The sequence below is a fragment of the Ostrinia nubilalis genome, chromosome 2 (assembly GCF_963855985.1).
Source record: "Ostrinia nubilalis chromosome 2, ilOstNubi1.1, whole genome shotgun sequence".
NCBI classification, from domain to species: domain Eukaryota; kingdom Metazoa; phylum Arthropoda; class Insecta; order Lepidoptera; family Crambidae; genus Ostrinia; species Ostrinia nubilalis.
Genome location: NC_087089.1, coordinates 8,259,216 through 8,276,764, shown reverse-complemented (window position 1 = coordinate 8,276,764; position 17,549 = coordinate 8,259,216). Strand labels below are relative to the sequence as shown.

Below are 17,549 nucleotides of genomic sequence, written 5' to 3'. Positions count from 1 at the left end.
TAATTAAGTTATCTAAAGCTCACTGTAAGAAAATAGAGGTTAACAAGTAACGGTGTAACTGAGTGGGACTTTTTTTTCCAATTTAATTGTAACATTGTTACTCCCGTGTGACTCGTTGGTAACAGGCGATGAATGTAACCAGGAGGAATATTTTGAAAGCTTTAATATTCCAATTCATCGACGAATGTTACATGTTACTCACAAGGAGGTACCTGCTATAGGAAAATATTAATACCTTTATGTAACAAAGTTTTCACATACGACTTTTGAATTCCTAATAATGCTTCAAAAATAATGTCTTGGAGATTCAATTCAATATCAGTCCTAAATTTTTCTCCTTATTTTAAAAACATTTTAACGTTGTTAACAATTATTGTGTTTAAACAAAAAACTAACACAAAGTTTGGCATCGCTTCTAAATTCACCTGATTGTTTATCACAAAATTCCGAAAATAAATAAATAGTTATACATATTAGAAGTGTCGTCTCCTTAGCGCTTTGAGATTAATTTAATGATGGTGAAGTACGTGGCTCTTTGGATATTTATTATAACTAAGTATCATTTGATGAAAAATAATCACATTTGCTTGTAACTTACTCGTACATACCGACTAATACATACATATTTAATTAAAATTAAAAGTATTAACAACGTAAAGATAACTTAAAGTCGAGCTAAACGTTGTAAAAATAAATAATAAACACGTGAAATGCGTTTGCGCCAAAACACAATTGTACTACCCTGCTTGCGAATGATTAACAGCTGCTTACACTAAACAGCGAAAGCTTCCAACGCCAACATCGATAGGGCCGCCATACCAGCCACGGCTGGCACCGTCACCACCCACGCAAATATTATGTTCCTGGAACCAAAGTACCATTACATCAATGATCAATCGATCCATCAATAAATTGGGCCGGTGACGAAAGTCTTTATTGTATCAAATGTTTAACAATCATGATTAAAGTCATAACTAACTACAGAGTACAGACAGGCACACATCGTCACAATATCTCTACTTATGTGTCACAACCATGCCCGTTCCGTCAACTACCTACTAACTAACCCATAAGTTATCTTATTCACATAAATTCGTATCTATTTGATGGAAAATGGAAAGTACGACATGGTGGAACCCAGGGCGATGAAGGTAACCTTGCAGTAAGTGGTAATTTCCTGATTCCCGATCTCATTGAGACGTTTGCACGCCACTTTAAGTGTCTGAGTGATCATACTCAGGATCTTCTTGTTGAGAGAATAGTAACTCCCTCTAAAAATAATCCCCAATACGTTCACTGATTCATGAACTGTATTCTCGGTATTCTTTATGAACCCTGACTTAAATGACAGTTCGGACCTTGCAGTTCTCGAGAATTGAAAAGTTTTTGGAAACTGTTAGGATTGTTTGATTCAAATTAAGATCACATTTTTTGCGTAATCTACGTAATATGGTTGACCTATGCTTGTGTCTGCTGTACTATAATCCCTTACAAGATGTTCACTCATTACAAGTCAGTCACCCTGTATTTATTAGACTCTCCGGAGACTACAGACTTTTAGTCGGCCGAAAGTTTGTCCCGATTCTAATTTGTGTGAAGAATCGGCCGATCCAATGTGCGCACTTTTATACCATACTTATGTCCATACTGACATGTATGAAAGTGCGCACATTGCACCGATTTGGTATCGTCAGATTCTTTATACAAATTAGAATCGGACCCATTAACTATCGGCCGACTAAATTCCGATGATCTGCGCCTAAGCTTACTTCGTTCGTTTCAGCCAAATGACGATTTATTTCATTTGGCTAAAGGCCCAAGGTTTTCCATAATGAACGGTCCTGCGCTGCCCGCATCCAGGCTTTTCCCGCGACCTTTACCAGATCGTCGGTCCACCTAGTAGGAGGCCTGCCTACGCTACGTCTTCCAGCCCGTGGTCGCCACTTACTTACCTAAGATGAAGACAATGAGTGATGGACCTCACCTGAACAGACTCCAGTCAACAGCCTTTTCGGAGAAGTAGCCGACGCAGACCACGGAGCCGACCTTGCAGTGCGTGGTGGACACCGGCAACCCCGCCTTGCTGGCCACAAGCACCGTCAGCGCCGCGCCCAGCTCGATGGTAAATCCGCTGGAAAGTATCAAAGTGTAAAGATGCTTGTGTTTTAAGAATTAGCCTAGGCCTGGAACCACCGACTTTTAGATGTCCGATAGTTGGGCCCGATTTTAATTTGTATGAAGAATCGGCCGATACCAAATCGGTGTAATGTGCGCACTTTCATACATCTCCATATTGATAAAACAGCCCGACTTAACTATCGGCCGACGAAAAATCGATGGTCTGCGCCTAGCCTAAGGTAAACGGCTACTAGTTCGTGATAGTACGTAAGTTCGTAAGTTTTTTTTCTAGCTCAAATAATAAGCAAATGGAATATTATTTATAAAAATTCTTCATTACTGCAAAAACTCTATTATTTAAGCTATCTAAAAAACCAAGTACCAGCATTGTGGCGCCAAAAATGAGAGTAATACGAAGCTTCAAACTCTCAGAGAGCCAAAAACAGCCGTGCGGCTTGCAAAGGTTGCTCTCACCGTAAGGTTAGCGCTCCAACTTCTTAAGCTTATAAAAAGGCGAAGGAACGTCCATTTAAATAAAACTTGTAATAGTGGTTTCATGTGTTCCTTGACAATTGATTTGACTTAGAAAAAAGTTATATGAAAACGTAGAATTCCTTTAAAATTGCGATTAATTGACTCACGAAATAGCGTACATATTATTTTTCGTGTGTCCCCTATTTCGTGACACTACCGATTCAAGGATATTATGGATAACATTTTGATGCTTGGTTTTTAAATAATTATTTATGATAATTTAAATGTAAGTTATGAAACAAATAATGCATTTATTTAAGTTTCTCGTGACCTAAATTCGGTATATGTTTCGTTCACTAGAATTTATATGACACGAGTTTGAAGTTCACATATATGACCAATTTTAAGATAAATTAGCATAAGTAGTACCAGCATAATTTTGGTTTTATTTCGATTTGTTTTATTTATCTTTGTTTATTTGTATTGTATATGGGATAGATAATAGTTAATTGACACATTTTGACAATAATCCATGAATTTTACCTGGGGAATTTGGAATAATCAGTATCACGAAACAAGGAACCGTATTATTGTTACTTTTTTCCAAGTTCGTGATATATAAATGTATGGTGTTAGGTACTTTTATGACACACACCATCAAAGAAATCGACATATTTTTTAGTTTTTAATACTTACCTACCTAAGAAATTAATTAATTACTAACTTTTATTATGAGTCATTGGCGTATCTGGGGTTATTTTCAGAGGGGGGGGGGGGGGCGCTACCCTCACTTGAAACAGCTCCAGGGGTGGGATTAAAATTTTATGGGTTCGAAGGGGGGGGGGGGGTAAGTCCCCCCACATTTCTAATGGTTATATAAATATTTATCAAAATTTTATGGGTACGAGGGGGGGGGGGGGTTAAGTCCCCCCCCTCTATATTTCTAATGATTATATAAATATTTTCACATATTGTTAGAATTAACAAATCAAAATATTATACTAGACACATTATTTCTTATGAATATTTCAGGTAAGTAATATCGTCAATTTCACATAATTATTTTATTGTAAATTTTTATTATCGTTTTTAAATTTATTAAACCCTTAATCATTATTAAAATATCCTAACTGTATGCATAAAACCTTATCCCGAAATAGGGGACATGAGTTCACGAACTTAGAAACAGAGCAAAATTTTGTCACGAAACAGGATCCAAACAAGAGGTCCGCAGAACAATTAATATAAAAAAAAAGTTCAAACTATATAACTATAAATTATGTATTAACTTACTGTCAAAAGACCAAAGTTTAGCATACAAAAGCTTTCATACTGATATCATGCTTGGTTATTTTTAAATAAAATGTTAAAGTCGTAAGAGCCTTAATATACCGAAGTAGGGGGCACTTACCTTAGGCTTAATGTGCGCACCTTCATACATCACCATATTGATAACAGCCCGACTCAACTATCGGCCAACTAAAAATCGGTAGTCTGCGCCTAGGCTCAGCTCAGAGTGAGTTCGATTTTTATTTTTGTTGTCATGTTTTTTGTCGCATATGGTCTAACAAATTCTATCTTCATTTGTTTGTGAACACAATATTGCGCAGTATGATGTCTGCGTAGATGTAGCGGATGCAAGACGGCTTCCACGAAAAAAAGGTGCGTCATCGCTATCATGCGGCCGGCCGTTTGGTGTAGTGGTTTGAAACAGACTACTTTGCCGAGAGGTCCCGGGTTCTATTCTCGGCCGGGCAGAAATGGAAATGATGAATTTTAATTTCTGTGACCTTGGCTGGGTGTTACTATGTATATTATGTATGTATTTTAAAAAATATACCTACCCATAACATAAGCATTAGTTGCTTACTTTAGGGCTGAAATTGTCCAAAGACATTTATTATCATATTTAAATTATTTATTATCATGAAGATTATGATATGATATTTCCTACACGTGTAAATTAGAGAGCCTCCGGTAAATTAGAGAGGGTCGTCCTCTTTCAGTGTATGATATTTCTTCTTTCGTTCGTTCGTGGCTGAATAGAACGTCAGCCAAATGACGTCCACTGCTGGACAAAGGCCTCCCCCAAAGATTTTCATAACGACCGGTCTGCGCTGCCCACATCCAGGTTCTTCCAGCGACCTTCACCAGATATTTTTTATGCAAGATATTTCTTCATTAAAAAGAAATTAAAGAGTAGGCATCTTACGTATCCGGCGTGATGCTGGTAAGGTCTTCGCCCACGGTGCGGATGACGCGCCGTCCCCACAGCCACAGGCCTAACGCGATGCCCACTCCGCCGAAGACGAGGATGGCCAACGGAGTCTCGGCCTTGGCGTGCGCGCCGCCTTCTGAGTACAGCAGCCATAGAGCCACGAGGGGACCGATCGCGTTGCTGAAAACAAAAAACCAACGTTCGGGTGAAAAAAATACCACATCCTCGCAAAAGGTAAACGAGTAGGTAATTTTCCAGAGCTGAAAAATTTGTGAGTTAATTGGTGACGTCTAAGGGCATTTAAATCTAATGTATTTAGCAATTTAGGCAGACTGATTGTTGTAGCTTTTGTTTTTTTTCTAACATACTCATACTTATTTCGTATTGTAATCGTGCCTTGAACTTATTTACGACCCCGAGACCAACTAATAAGTTTACAGTGGCGCCCAACGTGGGGCGCATAATCCTCAAAAAGTACAAAATGTTACAGAAGTTCCAGAAATTATTTAAAGTAGAACGCGTACCTGACGTCATTGCCGCCATGTGCAAACGCGCCGAAGGTGGCCGTCAGCACTTGTAGGAATGAGAATAGCTTCAGCGTGTCTGGAGGGGGCGCCGGCGCCGGCGCAGGCGGGGGTGGAGTGCAGGCTCGTAGCAGGGGCGCCGCGCTGGAATTGGGCGTTATGGCCGGTACCTTGGTACACGTACCTGACGTCATTGCCTCCATGCGCAAACGCGCCGAAGGTGGCCGTCAGCACTTGTAGGAACGAGAACAGCTTCAGCGTGTCTGGAGGGGGCGCCGGCGCCGGCGCAGGTGGCGGCGGAGTGCAGGCTCGTAGCAGCGGCGCCGCGCTGGAGTTGGGCGTTATGGCTGGCAGCTTGGTACACGTACCTGACGTCATTGCCTCCATGCGCAAACGCGCCGAAGGTGGCCGTCAGCACTTGTAGGAACGAGAACAGCTTCAGCGTGTCTGGAGGGGGCGCCGGCGCCGGCGCAGGCGGGGGTGGGGTGCAGGCTCGCAGCAGGGGCGCCGCGCTGGAGTTGGGCGTTATGGCCGGCAGCTTGGTACACGTACCTGACGTCATTGCCCCCATGTGCTAACGCGCCGAAAGTAGCCGTCAGCACTTGTAGGAACGAGAATAGCTTCAGCGTGTCTGGAGGGGGCGCCGGCGCCGGCGCAGGTGGCGGCGGGGTGCAGGCTCGTAGCAGCGGTGCCGCGCTGGAGTTGGGCGTTATGGCCGGCAGCTTGGTACACGTACCTGACGTCATTGCCTCCATGCGCAAACGCGCCGAAGGTGGCCGTCAGCACTTGTAGGAACGAGAACAGCTTCAGCGTGTCTGGAGGGGGCGCCGGCGCCGGCGCAGGTGGCGGCGGAGTGCAGGCTCGCAGCAGCGGCGCCGCGCTGGAGTTGGGCGTTATGGCTGGCAGCTTGGTACACGTACCTGACGTCATTGCCCCCATGTGCAAACGCGCCGAAAGTAGCCGTCAGCACTTGTAGGAACGAGAATAGCTTCAGCGTGTCTGGAGGGGGCGCCGGCGCCGGCGCAGGTGGCGGCGGGGTGCAGGCTCGTAGCAGCGGTGCCGCGCTGGAATTGGGCGTTATGGCTGGCAGCTTGGTGGTCCGCGCGTCGCAGTCGATGCTCCATGCGCTGCCTTCTGGAGCCTGATATGATGTATCAATCAATAGTTTTTAATAGAATTCAAATTACGAAGTATAGCTAGTTTCTCCCGCGGCAAAGGTCGCGTGGATTTAGATCTATCACAGAAATGTCCTTATTGCTCAAAATTGCTTGGCGCTTAGATATGAAAAGGATTATTTTCGAATTTAATAACATTAGTAGATAATGCAAACTCACCTTGTCCACCCTAGGAGGAGGCGTATCGAACTCTACAGTAGTCGGAACTACTCTAGCAGCCGCAAATCGATCGAACTCTCCACGTGCAATGGTGTCGCATGATCCGCCAAAAAAACCGTTTCTAGAATCGTAGCTCTCGCCCATGCCTGCCAGCTGGGACGAGTCCAAACTTTTACAGCAACTTAGGGTTTCATCTATGTACTTTAGAGTATTAATTTGCGGATCAGCGTCAATCAGTTGCAGTCGAGACTTGTTGGGTGGGCTTAAGCTCCTTGATAAGATACTGCAGTCATCCATGGTGGCCAGTAAAGCGCGGTTTCGTAAGTTCATTTCTTTGACCCCTATGGAAACCCTGTCGGCATCACTCAGGGTTACCATTTCAGCGCTCTCGGCTATAGCTTCTAGAACTTTCCCATCTTCGGAGAGCAGCGACGTTGGACGTTGAGGGACGCTAGTTTTATTAGAATGCGTTGGAGTATTGGCTGGCGTCGTTTCTGAAACCGATTAATTACTTGGTCATGTTTTATAGTTAATTGAGATCAGAAGGAACACAGAAAATTAGAAAAACATGAACCTTACCATTCGATAATCCTAAAGTAAAATTGACTGGAGTTGATGAGAGTTTCTTACGATAGTGTGGAACTAGAAACGCACGCACGAAGCCTGCGATTATCACGCCCAGCGACACTGATGCTAACAATGCTCCCCATAGTGGAATTTTGTCCATCCCCAACACTGAAAACACAATAAAAAACAGTGCTTAATGAAATTCTAAAGGAAAAAATCAAATTCATGTTCTAAAAATGTTTATTAATGTTGTAACTTACATTTAGGTCCATCATGCACCACGCTGAGCACGTTAATAGCAATGGTAGCCCCGTAAAAGAATGGCAGCGCCCGAAGACCGACAGTGAGGGGCTGGGGAGCTCGGAGGATGAACCGGCGCACCAGCCAGTACAGCGCTGCTGACACTGTCCCGCTCAGAACAGGTGAGATGAACCACGATGCCACTGGGGACCGTTTACAAAATTATGAATAGAAGGTGGATACGTATTTTTTCCAATTAAGCCCACCTCCTCGGACAAACTCTCAATTTTGTATAAAAAAAATATCCTAGATATCCTCGTATTTCTAAACTCCCACTGTATTCAATTTTACATAAATAGTTAATTAATATTTGTTACTTATACATAGTTATTTATTTATGGTACGTGGATGAACGTTGTAAGAAAATAAGATCGTCAAGTAGTCTTCGCATTAACTTCCAAAGAGACTGCAGATAAATTAGGGTCATTCGGGGTAGGTACGAACAGTGTTAGTTCATTAGCCGCTGACGATCGAGTTACCTCTAGGTTTGGCTGTTTGTGCCATTAGTATTCCTAATTGAGTAACGTACCTACAACATTAATTTGACTAATGAACTAATTTACAATAGCACGTAAGCTTCCACGCTTAAGAACGTCCATGATTTCATTTATAGTTGAATTTTCCCCCGGGAGTGACTGTAGAGTCGCTCGTCCCCATCCCGAGAATGACTACATTTACTACATAAATAATGCAATGGTGAGGATCGAGAGATAGGAATAGTCCTGTAAGTCCATCTAATAGAGCTCGTTGTTCACACAGCATCAGTTTAAAACAATAGAACGGACGTTACCGTCTCAGAATGTAGAAGTAGGTAGGTACTCACCAATAGCTCCAAGCGTAGACCAACGCACTCCAATAGGGCCTTTGGCAGTTAGAGTGAACCCCACGGTAGCGCCCACCACAGAATGGGTGCCAGATACTGGCAGGCGTAGGGCAGTGGCCACGATGAGCCAAGCTGCGCTGGCAATGAGCGCGGCAAGGCACCCGGCCGCCAGAAGGTGTTCGCCGCCATCCGTATAAAGATTCACGTCGAGGATGCCCTTACGCATTGTATCGGACACTTTGTAGCCTTGAAAAAACATACAGTCGATTGATAATCTACATCTTTTTTAAAGTCGGTTAAATATGAATGAATTGGTAAATAAAATAAAATTTTAAGTACATAATATAAGTATTGCTTCATATGGGAGCATGGCTCTCTTGAGCTTTACGGCAAAGCTTATTGTAAAAAAAAACGCTATGTTGCGGCAATCTTTATAGTGGTAATCTACTTAGAAAATAAATAAAATAATTAAATGTTAATCTTGCATTATTATTACTGTAAGATCCGTTTTGCTAGAACAGAGTTTTATGTCAATAAGTTGAAAGACTCTACATTAACTTATTTTCGAGATGTATTTTTTCTAAATACAGATATTATTATCCATATAAATATTTCCCTATTATTGTCCTTAACACATCACTAGTCTATGTGCGTCAGTCGTCTTGTTATTAATTATGTAATCGCACAGGATTGCGTAATTCTATTTACTAAAATTTCATAAAGACAATGCAGGCAATCATCGTACGAATAAATAGAAAAAACTGGCAAGTGTAAACAATAACTGCAGAAAACATTTCCAATTTTCCCACTCAATTATTAAATCAATTAGAATCATCAATACTAACTAAAAAATCATCTTTGTCTTGATTTTTTCTTGGTTACTTTAAAATACGTAATAATGTAGGTCTCGTGTAAGTAAACAACTACCGCCGTTGTTAGGTACACACGTGAAGTTTGTGTAAACTCTATCACCGGCGCATTGCAACTTGCAACTAGCAAATAGTGGAGCTTTCAGAAATAATGATGTTTGTCAAATGAAACAAGCAGCCTAGGTTCTTATAAACCCTTTTAGGTTTTATTATTACATCTAGATACTAACTATACAGGGTGATTTTTCACGCGTGTGTGGATCAAATCGAAAACTAATTAAGTACCAAAAATATGTTTCATTATTAGATAATTCGCACTCTAACATCTATAATTAACTTCATCAACCAATAAAATTAACTTTTTAACTGAAAATAGGCACGTGTGATCGACCCATGTCATTCCAGACACCGAATGGCGACTCTAGGTCTGACGTAGACATTGATGGACGTAGATCTACTAACTTCAGTCTTATCTAGGATACCTACCTACTTTTATGTTTATATTTTATGTAGTAGGTAGGTACTTAATGTAATACATAATAAGCAAATGGATGATTAGAAAAGAATACCACAAGAGTCTTTCACTTGAATGAACTGAATTGAAATTAAAAATAATAAATTTCACTTACCAATCAACACTGCCCCAGCAATCTCGAAGATGGTCGCGAGAATACACGCCTGCGTCAATGTCAGCACCTTGGAGCCAACACTGGTTCCAAAGGAGTTGGCCACGTCGTTGGCGCCAATGCCAAACGCCAGGATAAATGCCACCACGAAACCGCATATCACCAACCATAGCAAATCGTCAGAGTATGGCTCCATTTCCAATTCGTTACGGAAATTAGAGTTGATCGAGTCCTAAATAGCACCTAATTTAACGACATTTTTTAATTATTTTTATTTCAATATAACAGATAAGCTTCGCTTTTATCAACACAGTTTCTGTAACAACAATCCTTTCTCCAAACAGGAGACAATCGAAATATTTATCGCTCCATATAAAAATAATAACTATCTTATTACAATTAAGTAGAGAATAGACAAAATTCTAAATACAATACCGACAATAATTACGCTTCCAAAAGTAATTGTTACAATGTTGAATTTAAAATATTAATTAATTTCGAAAGCTTTGTATTGTGCGTCACAATGTTTGGTTTTTAAAAAGTTTTTCGAGGCGGTGGTGCGGTTCTAGTAATTTTGGCTCCAACATTTCTGAAAAGAACATTACACAACTATCATATAATATCTCAAATAAGATAATGTTTCTCTTATAAGATAATTCATTGACTTCATCAATCATATGGACTAGCAGTGACCACATGGTCCGAATTATATCGATTTGCCGACGCCATTATAGTGGATTTCGCGCTAAAATTAACGTTTTACACACAATTGACACTAAATTGAATAAAATTCGTCGTTACATCATCCTTATTATTCAATAATTCACCATCTTTGATCGTCTGAGGCACTAATTAATGAGCACTTGCGTCACTTTTTTATTATAGCCCTCCTTGACATGAATTTTAATGAGAGGAGGACGCTTTTCTATAAAAATTGACCACTAAGATTCCCACTAGGAATTGAAACGTTATGAAGGTACTCACTTTTGTACAATATAGGATTTTATGGTCCTAACCGCTTGTTAAGGGTAAAATCAAGAGGTATCTATCGCCTGTAGCCTCTCAGCTGTAGACTGAGGTGACGGCCGTAGCCGCGTCGAAGCGAGCTCTACGGGCATGCGCGAACAAGGGTCACCCCACTCCGTGGTACCCCCTATTATGTCGCAAGGCACAATAAAAAATGTTTGTTCTATACCAAAAGAACCCCTAACTTGTTATAACCGGCTTTTTAGGGCTGTGAACTATATCCGTCGCCCATGATAACGTTGATGGATGATCGCCTAGAAGCTAACAGTTGTACCAGTACCTACTTACTCTCCTACTTACTTACAATTTTACGCCATGTTCAGTTGAAAGCAATTTATAGCATACATATTAAGTACCTATGTTTTTAAGTATGAAAAGTAGGTATAGGCACCTATTTATTTGTTTATTATTATCTTAAAAAACATAAACTGGTAATAACTTCACATAAATCGTATGGAATACAACTTCGTACATTATCTAACTAGGTATACTCTAGGTAACTAATAAGTAAGTACCTAGTGCGTAACTCTGCGTAAGTTCTTGAGCTTGGGCTTTATCAACCCTAGGGAACCTCGCGGGCTCAACAGCGGGGCGCTGTACCTAAGTCGAAGGGGAAATAGCCATGGTGTTTGAAGGACAAAGAAGTACCATTTCTATACGATTGATGTACTTAGGTATGTAGGTAAGTACGTGTTTGCTCAACAAAACAATCTCGATTTAATATGAAAATGATTTTATTAGTGAGAAGACAACATACTTATTTCGGGATTTCGTGACTTGTGTAATAATAACCCGCCCTGGAAATGAACCCGTAACCACTTAATGTTTTATTCTAGTCGTTTCGCTGCGCTTACTGTAAGTAGGTACATTCTTTTTTTTTTATGCATAACAAAGCAGATATTTGACCACAATCGCACCTGATGTTAAGTGGGATGCAGTCTAGGATGGTACATATCTGCCAAAGTAGAGCTTCATCAGCCTCTGGTGAATGAAAGAAATGGGTTGCTTCAATCTATAATACAAAAATGAATCGCAAAATGTTCAAAATGCAAAAAAAAACAACGCGGCAACGCCTGGATCAGTTTTTTTTAATGTTCCTTGAAGTCCAACTGTCCTAGGATAGTTTTTACGGCAAGAAAAATTCGAATAATATCCGGGAAAACCCTAAAAACAGCCTTTTTTCACGCGGGTGAAGACGCGGGCGGAAAGCTAGTAATCAAATAAAATTGAGTTAGAACTTTGTTATTTTAGATCACGCACGAGAAAGAAGACTGCATGCATTGTTTAATAATAACGTTTCGTTTCACTGAATACGATTTTTTAATTTTCATTTTCTTCCGTTCTATGTAAAAAAAAAAGCCTAGTGTAGTGACAGTTTTGTTTTGACAATTCAGTGACATTGACACAAAGTATGTCATGAATTTGAAATTTCGTATGAAAATTTTGTAACTTCTCCTCACCCTAATTAATTCAGAAAATGTAACGTAGAAGAAACACAATACAAGCAATTAAATTTCATATCATGTTCTGCAAAAATGTTTGGTCGGCGGTGGAGTTGACGAAAAGTTGGTAAGCTTACCTCTAGAACTAACCTCTATTCATCATCTGATTGCAAAACAATAAAATCTTATTAGTTCATTTCGTTTAATATGCGATTATTATTAAATTACAATATCAAGGAATGCCACGACGACTGGGTTGCGTTTAAAAATGCCGTAAATTAGACAATTATTTGGAATTAAATTAAGTAAACAACGTGCAATGTTTCAGCAAGCCTGTGTTGCTGAACCAAGGCCGCATCTCCTTCGGTCATGCCCGCATTCAGTTCCGACATTCGTTCCAAAAAGCCAAGCGCAGTGTGCGGCGCGCGGCCCTGGAACCAGATCCACTTGAACACTTAAGGATTGAGTCCGGTCCTTTAAACGCAAAGGGCTTAGTAAGACCCTTCTTCTTTGCTGTTGGGGTGAGTAACAGTGCCTTATAATTTTCTACAAAATCTAATTTTAATCCTAATTTATAATTTAGTAAAATAACAGATGAATCAAAGACAGAAAGATCAATTGCTACAACACAAATAGCTTTAAACTGGATTATGAATTACACAAATTGATGGTTTATTGATTATTGCATTGTAACACATTATTGCAGGTATCTGCTGCCAGTCTTGTGGGCTGTGTGATCTGGGAATATGAGAACTTGCGGGCACACTCAACGATTCTCAAGAGACCAGGGAACTGGCTGAGTGCCCAACAGAAGAAACTTATGACACATTTTGTGAGTATAATAGAGAAATATTAGCCTATAAAAATATTAACAATTGAGACTTTTAAAAAGAATTGAAAGTATCTAGATGTATAGGCATCCTATTTACTTGCGCAACTGCAACAAAAATGTATAATCTGATGTGCTGTTTGTCCTACATTTTCTTACAACTAACTGAATAAATAAACATTACAGAAATCTGAGCCAGGCCCTATAAAGAAATGGTGGAACTCTCTAAGAGAAAGCGAGAAGGTGTTCTACCCTATCCTAGCTGCGAATGTACTGGTGTTTGGAGCCTGGCGGGTCAGGTCCCTCCAGCCGATCATGGTTAAATACTTCTGTTCAAATCCATCGGGCAGTAAGTATAATTATTGTACTTCATTTACTAATTTATACTATGAGGCAAGTGTGACAATTTGTCACTGCCAAATATGATCAATCATACCTGTATAGTTCCAAAATACTGGACTGTCCTGTCGATGACATTGACAGCGGGGCGCCACCGTCAATACCGGATCGCTGGTTCCGATTTTTGCCATGTTGGAAACCATATAGTTGAACGATGGTAGCGCCCCCCTGTCATTGAGTTTGGCGGGACAGTTCAGCGTGGGTCATCTATAAATAAATTATGTACATTTTTTTTCTTAAAATTATAAACCCATGAATAGTTATATTTTAGCAAATAAACTTTTACCCATGTTATGGGGAATAAAATAACTGGAATGTTTTGTATACTGTATTAATTTTTATAGGAATTTAATTTTAATCATTTTCAGGTGCAATATGTTCACCAATGCTGTTGTCTACATTCAGTCACTATTCAGCCCTACACTTGGCTGCAAATATGTATGTCCTCTACAGCTTTATGCCAGGTAATTGAGTATCTATCCTATTTTGGCAACATTTATCACATTAGTTCTATAATATAAATACTCACAAGTAAACCAAAGGTAGCACCCATTTAAGGCCTTCACTCAATAATCTTAAAAAATCTGGACAGGTTTTTATTGAACCCTTTAAAATCCAATATTGCCCAAATATTCCTATAAAACCCAATCGAGCTAACTGCGCACCTCGCTGGAATGCGACTCTCCTCGCTCACCTCCCCGCGTTCGTCCTGTCCGTACCAGAGCGTCGATGTGACCAGTGCCGTATTATCCATAAGGCACTTTAGGCCAGTGCCTAGGGGCCCACTATGACCAGGGGCCCAGCACTCCCGATTAAAAAATGAAAAATAAAAAACATATGTTAAAGATGATGTATCAGAAAAGGTCAATTTTCAAGAAGTTTTAAATGATTTTGTATCTAAAAAAATTTGAAGTATACCTTTGCAATGTTATGACTAATGTCTGTTGTTGATAATGATGGTACCTTCATTCAATTTCGTAATGTAGACAGTAAAAATTTCCAAATTGCGTTGTTGTGGTATGAAAAAGGGGGGCCCGAAACGAGTTGTGCCTATGGGCCCCGAGATGGTTAATCCGGCCCTGGATGTGACGTCACGGCTGCCAGGTGCGCAGCTAACTCGACCGGGTTGTGAAATACTCAGTGCCGTAACTAGGGCGGTGCCAGCGGTGCCCAGGCACAGGGCGCAGACCCTGGAGGGGCGCAGAAATGACCAGACCAGTATCTAGTTTTGTTTCATGCATGGTAAGTTAGTAGGTACATTTTGTTTTATTGCGAATATGGTGTAGACGCGCCCTCTGTACTATCTATATCTATGTATATGGCATTTTTCAAGCGATCTTGAAACAACAACACTTGTAAAGGTGGTTTTATATTTGTCTGATGTGTCGTGACGTGACGCGTCAGAACGGTATCGGTTTCATACATTTAGTACTAGCTGGTGCCCGCGACTTCGTCTGCGCAGGATTAGTATTTCGAACAATATGTTTATAAATTGTAGCCTATGTGTTATTCTGATGTATGAGCTATATTATTGTAAAGTTTCATTAAAATCCATTCAGTAGTTTTTGCGTGAAAGAGTAACAAACATCCATCCATCATCCATACAAACTTTCGCGTTTATAATATTAGTAGGATGGTAACGTTCACACTAGTGCGTAACGTGTTGTGTTGTGATGGCTTATGTATGGAACCGATACAGTTCTGACGCGTCACGTCCCGACACATCAGACAAATATAAATCCACCTTGTCTTGCTCGCAATATTACATACACAAACAAAAGTAGGTACCTATACTACCTAAAAAATATTAATAGTGACAATTTAAAAATTATGTCATAAACTGCATTGAAACATGAATTTGATTTATTATTTGTTATAAAAAATGAGTTTTAGCCAATGTTTTTCGATAGTGAAACGCAAATCCATGAAACGTTTTTATACGACCGGTCACTTTTCGGTCTTCATGGAATGGTCAAACCCCCCCCGTAGAAGGTTACATTTTTTATATTTCTCGCACCGGGCGCATAAAAGGCTAGTTACGGCACTGGAAATACTAACAGTAGAGTAGTAGAGTCTAATATGCTATCATATTTTTTTCAACAGCTGCAATAGCGTCATTGGGCAAGGAGCAGTTTGTGGCCATGTACTTGAGTGCTGGTGTCATCAGCAGTTTCTCCAGCTTCCTATACAAGGTGGTCTTCAATCAGCCTGGCCTTAGTCTCGGCGCGGTAAGAAATACCAGTTATTAATTAATTTGTTCAGGAAAAATCCCAAAAATATGGTTGACACAAGCTGCGGCGACAAATTGTTGATACATTTACTGGAAGCTCAAACAAGAGTTGCTCAGTATGCTCAATACTATAAGAGATGTATAATTATACATTATATAGCCCATTTTATTTCGTTCTGACGGACAGTACAGTAACAGATGGCGCTATGCGCATTTACTTCGCGCTAGTAGATATCGCATTGCATCCTAATGACATGTTGTCTGAAGCTTGCTACAAACTGAAGTGTCGCAACATTACGGCTACTTATAGTCAGGCAATTTTATAAAAATGCATCTCAAGTAGGCTGATAATCCATAGGCCTCAATAGTCTGTTGATCTTTTGTCAGCTACCTACAATCTATTATCTACGCACACAACGACAATGCGTACCCAACCGGTCTGCGATCGCGGTCGAACGTCGAGTCTTTCGTCATCGTAGTGCGCACTCGCTAAAATAATGTTTTGTATAATATCTGAAAGTGTTGTGAATGCTTATACTAAAACGTTTGTTTTTATTTGTATAGAGAACAATAGTGTCTAGACAAACCTAAAGAGGATTTAGGACGCTATTTGGATCAAATATGTAATTGCTCAATAATGAATAATAAATAAATAAATAATCCTCTCACCTCGCTGGAATGAGACTAACTCGCACACCTTCCGCGTTCACCCCCGTCCGTACTAGAGCGTCGATGTGACGTCACGGCTGCCAGATGGGCAGTTAACTCGACCGGGTTGTATTGTCAGTTCCTTCACCTCTTGTCTTCTCATAATTAATAAAAGTGTACTTTGTTTTCAGTCGGGAGCAATCATGTCGGTGCTGTCATACGTGTGCGTACAGTACCCCGACACCAGGCTTAGCATAATATTCCTGCCTATGTACACATTTGCTGCTGGCACAGTAAGTAGTTATTACCTATTCAATACACTCAGTAGTGGACATAGTCTTATTTCAAGTTTCAAGATATCTACGCAAAAAAATAATTATTTATTTTTGAAATTTTATTACAGGCCATAAAAGCTATAATGAGCGTGGACTTAGCTGGAGTACTCCTAGGATGGAAGTTCTTTGATCATGCAGCTCATCTTGGTGGAGCTCTGTTTGGAATGTAAGTATTGAATACCCCAATTGGTGCCGTGGTTTAAACATAGTTTTTCGATTCGCGTATACCTACCAAATAATAATTATCACACTTTTGCCCATTGTGCAAGAAGAGGAGACTTGATGTTATTATTTTTGTGAATATTGACAGTTTCTATTATTGTTGACAGAGCGTGGTGCCACTGGGGAGGCACTCACATTTGGGCGAACCGCGACAAGTTCCTACAGTATTACCACGCGCTCAGGAGAAGCGACACTGGGAGATAGTAAAATATGTCGTAAGAAAAGTGAAACAAATGTATCTATGACAAAACTATAAGACAGATTTCCAAAAGTTAAGCTATTTTTATCGCTGTTAGAAATATACCTTTTTAGCTTTATAAATGTTTTGTGATTTCATCGTTTGTCTTGTTTTTGAAATCCCTTCTTTCGTATGATGATCGCAATGAATAAAAAATGTACGATACATACATTTTTTTTACTATAAATTAAAAAATCGAAGATAGGAAAAACGAAAAGCAAGAAATGCGTAAATAACTAAATTTTCACGCATTTTAAAGTCCTAAATAGCTAAATACTAAATAGTAATATTGTTTAAAATGTCTCGTCTATACCATTAAATTTCCAA

At 40.0% G+C, this 17,549-nt stretch overlaps 2 protein-coding genes across 3 annotated transcripts; one reads left to right on the top strand and one right to left on the bottom strand.

The window, feature by feature from the left end:
* Window positions 1–4,800: 4,800 nt before the first annotated feature.
* LOC135086435 (sodium-dependent phosphate transporter 1-B) lies at window positions 4,801–11,904 on the bottom strand. Of its 2 annotated transcripts, none has more exons than XM_063981165.1 (8): window positions 11,797–11,904; window positions 9,857–10,442; window positions 8,359–8,604; window positions 7,496–7,678; window positions 7,248–7,403; window positions 6,669–7,162; window positions 6,255–6,475; window positions 4,801–4,990 (listed from the first exon to the last, which is right to left on the bottom strand). In XM_063981165.1, the coding sequence occupies exons 2-8, from the start codon at window positions 10,047–10,049 to the stop codon at window positions 4,801–4,803; spliced, it is 1,683 nt and encodes a 560-aa protein (XP_063837235.1). In that variant the 5' UTR covers window positions 10,050–10,442; window positions 11,797–11,904. The 2 variants fall into 2 exon arrangements, with proteins under 2 accessions (XP_063837235.1, XP_063837230.1); XM_063981160.1 differs by lacking the exon at window positions 11,797–11,904 and adding an exon at window positions 10,838–10,919.
* Window positions 11,905–12,268: 364 nt separating this feature from the next.
* On the top strand, window positions 12,269–17,320 carry LOC135081690 (presenilin-associated rhomboid-like protein, mitochondrial). The gene is made up of 9 exons (XM_063976482.1): window positions 12,269–12,448; window positions 12,650–12,842; window positions 13,028–13,153; window positions 13,337–13,499; window positions 13,918–14,013; window positions 15,653–15,777; window positions 16,619–16,720; window positions 16,831–16,928; window positions 17,092–17,320. Exons 1-9 carry the CDS (start codon window positions 12,402–12,404, stop codon window positions 17,186–17,188), a joined length of 1,047 nt encoding a protein of 348 aa, XP_063832552.1. The 5' UTR covers window positions 12,269–12,401; the 3' UTR covers window positions 17,189–17,320.
* Window positions 17,321–17,549: the final 229 nt, after the last annotated feature.

Bases quoted from the DNA above. Each gene is read 5' to 3' on its own strand.
- LOC135086435 (XM_063981165.1), bottom strand. From the start codon at position 10,049: ATGGAGCCATACTCTGACGATTTGCTATGGTTGGTGATATGCGGTTTC. The intron at 7,404-7,495 runs GTAAGTTACAAC...TTGTGTTTTCAG, and splicing joins GGTGCATGATGGACCTAAAT to TGTTGGGGATGGACAAAATT. The intron at 4,991-6,254 runs GTACGTGTACCA...TTTTGTTTTCAG, and splicing joins CATGGGGGCAATGACGTCAG to CAACGCGATCGGTCCCCTCG.
- LOC135081690 (XM_063976482.1), top strand. From the start codon at position 12,402: ATGTTCTGCAAAAATGTTTGGTCGGCGGTGGAGTTGACGAAAAGTTG. The intron at 12,449-12,649 runs GTAAGCTTACCT...GCAATGTTTCAG, and splicing joins GTGGAGTTGACGAAAAGTTG to CAAGCCTGTGTTGCTGAACC. The intron at 13,500-13,917 runs GTAAGTATAATT...AATCATTTTCAG, and splicing joins CTGTTCAAATCCATCGGGCA to GTGCAATATGTTCACCAATG.